The sequence below is a fragment of the Chrysochloris asiatica genome, unplaced genomic scaffold (genome assembly GCF_000296735.1).
Source record: "Chrysochloris asiatica unplaced genomic scaffold, ChrAsi1.0 scaffold00098, whole genome shotgun sequence".
Taxonomy (NCBI): domain Eukaryota; kingdom Metazoa; phylum Chordata; class Mammalia; order Afrosoricida; family Chrysochloridae; genus Chrysochloris; species Chrysochloris asiatica.
The window spans coordinates 779,735-788,624 of NW_006408616.1; the positions used below are offsets into that span (position 1 = coordinate 779,735).

Sequence of the window (8,890 nt, forward strand, 5' to 3'; positions counted from 1 at the left end):
CTTGTAGAACCACAATGTTGGTAGTTCAAACCCACCAGCCACTCCTCAGTAGACAAAAAGAAGCTTCCTGTTTCTATAAAGGTTTACAGCCTCAGAAACCCTATACAGGGTCACTAGGAATCACAATAAACTTAATGGCAATGGGTTTGGTTTTGGGGTTTTATACTTGTGGATAGAACCCTATTTGGGAATGGGTTTTCTTTGTTATGTTAATGAAATACTAGTGTAGAGTGTTTGTGAAGTCAATCTCTTTTGAGACACAGAAGAGATTAAGCAAGCAAGCAAGCAAGCAATCAGAGATCGTGAATGATAGATATCACACCACATAAAGATTACTAATGTACCAAGGAATAGAAGCAGAAGAGACAAGGAAATTCCCCCAGAAAATAACAGAGAGAGCAAGCCTACCCCTAGAACCACTACCCTGCATTTGGACTTCTATCCTAAACTGTGAGAAAATAACTTTCTATGTATTAAAGCCACCCATTGTGGAATTTCTGCTATAGTTGTTGCTGTTGTTAGGTACCCTGAGTCAGTTCTGACTCATAGTGACATTATGTGCTATAGAACAACAATAAATATATATAAACAAACGAGTAAATAAAATCATTGTTGTTGATTCCAACTCCTGGCAACCCCATATGTTGCAGAGTGCAATTACTCCATAGCATTTTCTTGGCTGCAATCTTTACAGGAGATCACCAGGCCTTTCTTCTACAGTGCTGCTGTATGGCTTTGAACCACCAACCTTTAGGTTTGTTATTGTTAAGTGCTGTCAAGTAAGTTCTGACCCATAGCAACAATGGATAGGGTTTCCAAGGAGTGGCTGATGAGCTTGAATCACTGACCTTGTGGTTTAAACCGACTTTGGAGTCCAGTCCATTAGCCCACAGTGCCACACCAGGACTGCCATTTGTGCCACCCAGGTAATTAAATCTATATATGGGGAGGCTTTAAAATGTTCATAGAAATTTTTCAATATCTTTTAATTCCATTTTCCATGAACTTTGGAAAGTGCTCTTCTATGCTAGGTCTGAAATCAGATATTAATAAGGAAGGAAACATGGCATTAAGATAGAGGAAAAAAAGAAATTACAGCGTGTGCATGCTACGTTGAGCTCATATAAACACTCTGAGAGGACATTTTAAAACCTGGAATATAATGAGATCAAACTAAGCAAACAAAAAATGTAGTAGCTCTCTTGGAGCCACAGAGCTGAGAGAGAAGGATCTCAGAGGTGTGTGTGTGTGTGTTATCACATTGGGTTGTAAGACATCTCTTTCACATGCCTCTAAAGTTTTTCTTAAGGCTGTAACTGCAGTTGATTTTGTGAAATAGAAATAACAAAACTACAGTGAGCACAAATTAAATGTTTTCTTAGAATATTCAATGCAGTATTTCCCTGCAGAGACTCACAAGAAAAAGTGCCATGCTGAAGAAAGTTAATGTCACTTTTGGGAATCCAGTCCTAAGAGAGACTGGAATGTTCTCACCTTCCCTCCTCTTCAGTATCCAGGAATGGGTTGCCCAATTCTGCCTAGTTGGCTGCCATCAGAACCAGGAAACCTCCGGGGAGTCATTTTAAAGGCCAAGCCAATGAACAGAATCTGTCCAGAAGCAAATAACACTAAGTACTTTTTTGCCTCCTTCTTCTTACCATACAGCAGTTCCATGGAGAAAGAAGAAGGCAGCATCCTAGTTGATCTGGCAAAGGTTGTTTTTTTAACCCCTCCTATTTTACTTGCATTTCCAGAGTGAGCAATAGAGCATAGAGATCTGTGTTTCCACTAAACACAGATTTCAAACAAAATCATTCCTTGGACAGTTTCTTCTATTTTTTTTTTTTTCCTATTAATGTTAATGTAATTCTTGTGATTCAATTGAGATAAATTATAGACATGCTGTTGCTAAGTGCCGTCAATTGATTCTGAACCATTGTGACCCTGTGCAGGGTCTCCAAGGAACAGCTGGTGTATTTGACCCAGTGACCTTGTGGTTCATAGTCCAGTGCTTATCCTACAGTACCACACCAAGATCCCAAAATTATATATATATATATACACACACATGTTGTTAAGTGCTATTGAGTCTGTTCCAACTCATATTAACCCTGTATAGGGTTTCTAAGGAACGACTGGTGAGTTTGAACTGCCGAGTGATGTTGCAGTCCAGCGCATTAACCCACAGCACCATACCAGAACTCCAAGGTCAGTGGTTAAAAATTCACCAGCTGCTCCTCAGAAACCCTATACAGGGTCGCTTTGAGTCAGAAATGACTTGAAGGCACTTAACAACAACACAGACAATTTAAACATATCACTGCACATATATATGTAGGAAATGAGTGTGAGGCATGACTCTGTTACCTTTAATATTATTGTTTATTGATATAAAAAGTGTTATTCTCTGAATATGAATATCATTTAGTGCATTGAAATGTAGAAACACAACTATTTGTGTTTCAGCTCTAGGTCAGTCTGAGAGTGCCCAAAGCAAGCTTTCAAAATTTAATAAAAAACTCTCTGGAGTTGTCTTGCTGTCATGATTCTGATGTGTTCTGATTTCCTTCTGGAGTCATAAATTGAACCTTTGGCACAATGAGGGAAGAGTTATTCCTTCTAATGGAATTATTCCTTCTCATGGAGTTGTTTCTTCTCATGGAATTGCGCTTCCTCAGAGAATTTTGGTGGGACAGCTCACTCTTCTGAAGGGTCTGAATAAGTATGGAAGGCTTCTCATCCAGCTCTCGAGCACTGCATCGTGGAGCAGCTACTTTGACAGTGTTGCCAAATTTGGAGTAATCCACAGAGTACACACCTTCCTCCTCAGTCACAATAGACACAAAGCGGTGGCCCCATTGGATTTCCTCAGCGATGTAGGAGGTGCGTGCTTGTGTGGTAATACCAGTAGTTTCTACCACTCCTTCCAGAATGACTATGACCTCCAGATCTTGGTTGACTAGATCAGTTGCTGAAATATCATACAGGGGACTGCGCTTGTCAATCACATGACAGATGATCAAAGGGGCCACTAGAAAAATGTTATTACTTTCAATAGGGTTATCAACTGGAATATCCACTTGATGAATAGGCACCACCTCCCCTTCAGGTGTGGTTGTTTTCTTGACCACCTGAATGCGTACTGAGGCACTAATGATCATGCTTTTCCTCAAGTCACCCACTCGGAACATGAAGCACAGCTTGCCATTTCGAACAGCAATCACAGCATGGCGGCTGAAAATCAAAGTTTCTGCCCTTCTGTGAGCTTGAGCTGTTTTCATGAAAATGCAGCCCAACATGACTGCATTGATGATTAAACCCACAATGTTCTGGAGAATCAAAACTGTTATGGCCAGAGGACATTCCTCTGTCATCATCCTCCCTCCAAATCCAATTGTCACTTGAACCTCAATGGAGAAGAGAAAAGCAGAGGTGAACGATCTGTAAGGAATGATATCAGAAAACAACGCCATTAGGTGAAATTTTGAATAAAATAACATATCAAACCGAACGCTTCAGTCTTGTTTCCCAAAGACCATCAAATGGTTTTAGAACTACAAGTCAACTTAATTTGCCAAATGCTTGATTCCAAGCACAAGCTCTTTTTCTGGTTGTTTCGGAATGTACACTACCTCTTATTTCTGGGATACAATTCTATTGGTGTTTTATAGGTTATTAAATGGTGGGTTCCCATGTGTGAAAGCATTAATAAAATCATAAGCATTTTACTGACAGTTTCATAAAGTAAATCATGTTAGTTCACGAAGAATAGATATATCAGTGGCATCTACTTAACCAGATTGAAAACTAGTTGTTAATCTAAATTAAAATAACATTGATAATTTACCAAATTCCAAGAGAGCTTCAAAAAGTTCATGGAAAAATTCCATTGTCTTTTCATTCTATTTTTCCAAGAACTTTTTGAAAAGCCCCTCATGTTTTAATTAAGTACTTACACTTGAATATTTGTGCTTAAGTGGTTTGAGTCATATTGAAATCAGAGTAATGTAATCTTTAAAATTATGTTCATTTGCCAGCACGTATTGTATACCATTAAGCGCAATGCTACCAAGTGGTACAAAACACATTATTAAAAAGCAATAACATTTTTAGTAATAAAGAATATCTTGCCATTGAGCTAAAAAGCTTTTTTACTGAATGTGTTGTATTGTCTTCTATGTGATCTAGAAAAGACAACAGCTATTAATGGAAGAATTTGAAGCAGAGATTAGCAAATATCTATGTCAAAATCAAATAATGAATATGAGCTTGAATCGTCTGAATTCTGACCAAATGCTCTGAAAATGGAAATAGGAAAAGGCCAATAGTGTCAGAGTTCTCTTGGTGAGATTTTCCAAAGTGCACATCTCAGTGCACATCTGCATTGACTTGGTAGGTTCAAGGTCGTACCTGGGTAAAACTCTGAAAAGCTCTCAGGTGATTGTGATTCACTCCCTCCCCTTTGAGCAGCATTAAATTTGATTATACTTATCATTAATTTGCTCACTTACTACATTCCAAATACTGTTACCGCTACTTAATAGAAATTATTCCTGTTTTACTTCTTAAGCTCCAATTTCAAACCTTTCTTAGACAAGCCACGTATAGACTAATATATGTCACAGTGTCATCTAAAAGAGCATTTATTAATGTCACACACTATCAGTGAGCAAAATTTTAAAACAGTATGCACAATACATCTTGCACCAGGAAGGGTATGGAGCATGCATAAATGCCTTTTTTAAAAAATTAGCTTTGAAGTGAATTGTGAAAGTTGCCTTTTCTTTTCTTTCTGTAGATAAGGATGGATAAGAATCCTTATGAATTGCTATAACACCATATTAATCAATTAAAAGCAAAGTATACCACATGGTCCAAAACTATGGCAAAGACTAGCTATGGGTTCCAGATGTAGTGTCAAAGATACAACATAGATTTCTAATAATGCATCCATATTTCAGTGAGCTATCTAATGATGACTATTACCAAATAGTTTTGGTTCATTTAATACTTGAGAGAATACTCATGTACCATACTTTGCATATTGTTTATTTTATTAAGGAACCTAATACCAAACATATGGTACAAAATCCATCCTTTTATGACACCTATGGTACTAAACAATGTCAGCAGATGAAAGTGTTTAGCGGTTCTTTAGTCAGCTACAGAGTTTGAGGCTGAATCATGTTGAGAAAGGGGAAATAATTTCTGACTCATAGAGTCATGTACACACAGGGGAAAATGATTCATGCTAAAGCAAGAGTGTAGAATATTGTTTAGAAATATTGGTGAGTATACATTTTGAAAAGTTGCTTCCCATCTCAGTAACATAGCAGGACACTGAACTTACGAAAGGAAAAGATATTCAAAGGATAAGATTCATTATTAGTCATCTTTTAAATTCTTTTGGTGGGGAAAAGAGATTTTTCTATTTCTATATTTTTGGTGATGAAAAAAATTATTATGCATTTGGAGTATGATTAGGAGCCCTGGTGGAGCAATGGGTTAAGCATTGGACTGCTAACCTAAAGGTTGGTGGTCCAAATCCACCAGTCAGCCCACCAAAGAAAGATGAGGCTGTTCCAGGAAAGACTTACAGCCTCTGAAACCCCACGGGACAGTCTACTTGGTCCTATAAAATCCACTCAATAACAGTAAATTATTCTTGTGATTAAACTATACTGAGATTAATGGAAAAATAGTACCAAAATTAAAAACAAAGTCAGGAAGAACAGAATAACCTTAAAGATAGCAAAGAATTTTCCATAGGTAGGAAGTACAATTTCAAATGCTAAAATTACTATGCTGATCAGATTGACTTTGTCCAGTTGTATGTTCAGCATTTCTCATAGTTAATTTAATGTACATACAAACAGGAGTGCATCAAGGGATTGAACGAACATGTTTCAGATCATAATTTATTAGAAAAAATAAGAGCTACAATTTTTAATAACCAGTAGATCATCTAAAGTTCTTATTTAAAAATCATTGAAAAATACCACTTTTATTATATATATTTAATAACTAACTTAATGTCTTCATATTCATGGAAAAGGGGAATACATTTGATTTATAAATAAAATATGGTATTTATTTACAGGGATTATCTTTTTAGTTTCTCTTATCTCTGTTTATGATTGGCTACTGCATACTGATCAAACATTTCTTTTGATATGGAAATGATTCACCAATGACAGTGCCAATAAGTTTCCTAAAGAGAAATCTTGTTGTTGTTGTTAAGTGTCGAGTTTGAACTGCCAGCCTTACAGTTCAAACCAACTTTGTGGTCCAGGGCACTAAATCACAGCACTATACCAGGACACCAAAGAGAAATAGAATTAGAGAATGATGTTTTATCTTCAAATACCTGTTTGTTACACATAGTATTTTAATAGTTATTACGTTTTGTTTTTTTTTAATCACTAATGAGCATCTACATTTTTCACCTATATTTTCCTTTGAAACAAAAGTTTGTGTTGCGCTCTCTAGTCCTTAGCTTCATCTTGTTAGAAACCTCCAAGACATGAGAGTCAAGTGGAGCAAAGAAGTGAATGTGCAGGCTGAAGCACAAAAGGAGAAAGATGAGGCAAAGGCCCAAGTAACACTAGCAGAAACCACAGCAGCAGAAATATGGTATGTTGGAGGGCAGGACACTGGTACAAGTTATTGACTGCATGTTACTCTCTCAAACTTCAGCATCAATGGATCTAGAACTTCCACTACCATTCAATGAACAGTGGGAACACCTGAGGCACACCGTGCTCAATTCAGTCCATTTTGATCCTTTGCCCTGGACCTATGGCATTTTGGACTAGTTCTGTTCTCTGTCTGTTGTGGCCGAATGTAACATGTATACAATAAATCATCTCTTCTGTCTCAGCTGATGAATTTTTAAAAACAAAAAATTTGTGTTGGAAAGAAAAATAGTTATCTATTCAAAGGTAAAGTTAGGTGATTACGTCAATATAGTTCTCTTTCTTCCTGAAATCTGTGGTATGCTATCTCCACAGATATATGCTTAATTCCTCATGCTTGCACTGAAGTTACTTAGGGAATAGGAGAATAGACAACTTCACAGCATGGGTTTCTGGTTCTTGCAGTGGTATGCTCGTTTATAAGATTCTGGGGTCAGTACAGTCTCATTATTTAGAGTTTCCTGACAGCACTTGTTCAAGTATTTGAACAAAATGTTGACAGGTCTTGTTCAAGTTTCTTTGCTTTGCGCACTATGTGAATTTGGTCCATTATTCAGAAAATATCCTGGAAAATTTCCCATTACTACTATTAATGTTTTGCTTCAGAGTAAGTGATTTTGCAATGAATATATATTATCTTTTAAACTATTCCAACAAAATTAATTAAGATACAAATCCCCCTGGTCAAAAGCTCTTACACACCATCTGGAAATATGAAAAGACAATCACTGAAAATAAATTCACTTTACCTGTCCTTGAATACTAATAAAAGGAATAGTAAACATTAGTTAATCTAAAAATTATCTCCTTCCTATTCTATTAAGACTTTGAAAACAAAAAGTCCAATATTAAATCACTTCTATACAATTCTGTCCATGAATATTTTGGACAAATTTCCATTAAAAGTTCATGTTTTTCTAGTTTTGAATCTTAGCATAACTTTTTTTCAGAAGCCAGTATAATAGATGAAAGTAATCTTAATAAAGTAAGACTTATATTAATTTCATTTTTAGTAGGTTTTTCATCCAGGACCCTGATCCATCAGTATCTTCTCATTTTGCTCACTATTTCTGAAAATTTTATAGGTAAAAGACACCATGGGAAAATGTTACTAGTCTGCATAATTTTTGTTGAGCCGAGATATTTATTTGGGGACACTGAATTTTGGGGGCAGTTTTTTGTTTTTTTGTTTTTATGTTACTAACTAAATGTATGGATGTGTATAAGAGATAGTCTGTGTAATTTTTCTGAACCACAACATTTTTTATAAACAACTGGTATAAAATATTGATTTATAGTCCAAGGGATTGAAGTTCCACATTTTCAGAGACTCATTTTTCATAAAATTATCTTTTAAAAGGTTTGTAATCTCATAGATTGATATGATTTTCATTTTGTTTGTTTCTTAAAACAAACCCTTTATTTCATTTTCAACACATAAAATGATAGGAAAAAGGCAATATAATATTTTTGCTATTGTTATGTGCAATCCTTACCCCCTCCCATTGCAATCTTACCTGACATTAGTCACACACACAGTTGATTCCAACCCACTTTTCTCCACTGTACTTTTCTCCAGGTAAGCATAGATGTCCCCATGGGCAAAGGCCACCAGCCACCACATGATGGCAAAGAGTAGCCAGCTGCAGAGGAAGGACATGGTAAAGATGACCAGGGTATGACGCCATTTCAAGTCCACTAAGGTGGTGAAGATGTCCTGAAGAAAGCGTCCTTGTTCACGGATGTTCTTGTGCGCCAGGTTGCAAGCCCCGCTCTTGGCAATAAAGCGAGCTTTGGGGAGTCGGTCTCGCACGCGCGGCTTGCGCAGATTCTCCGCAGCGATTCGCGCCAGCACATACTCCTCAGGGATGATGCTCTTTCTGGCCAACATAGTCCTATCGCCAGAGCCAGTCTATCCACCTACCTCTGACTTGCCTTCCAAGATCGGCCCTTCTGCATGAGGGAAACGACGATTAAAATAATAATAATAATAAAACTATATAGACATATGTATATTTATAGATATAGAGACAATGGTAAAGATATAGATACAGATATAAAATAATTTCTTCACTTCTTCAGTGACATATCCATACATGCAAGGTGATATGCAAAGCTAAAAGGAAGATTTACTGCATCTAAGCGCAGACCTAGCTTGAGTTCTGGGATTTCCCAGACATTGTTACTTGGCCTGA

At 36.7% G+C, this 8,890-nt stretch overlaps 1 protein-coding gene across 1 annotated transcript; it reads right to left on the bottom strand.

Annotated features, from left to right (window-relative positions):
- Positions 1-2,375: 2,375 nt before the first annotated feature.
- On the bottom strand, positions 2,376-8,630 carry KCNJ8 (potassium inwardly-rectifying channel, subfamily J, member 8). The gene is made up of 2 exons (XM_006866935.1): positions 8,213-8,630; positions 2,376-3,441 (listed from the first exon to the last, which is right to left on the bottom strand). Exons 1-2 carry the CDS (start codon positions 8,584-8,586, stop codon positions 2,541-2,543), a joined length of 1,275 nt encoding a protein of 424 aa, XP_006866997.1. The 5' UTR covers positions 8,587-8,630; the 3' UTR covers positions 2,376-2,540.
- Positions 8,631-8,890: the final 260 nt, after the last annotated feature.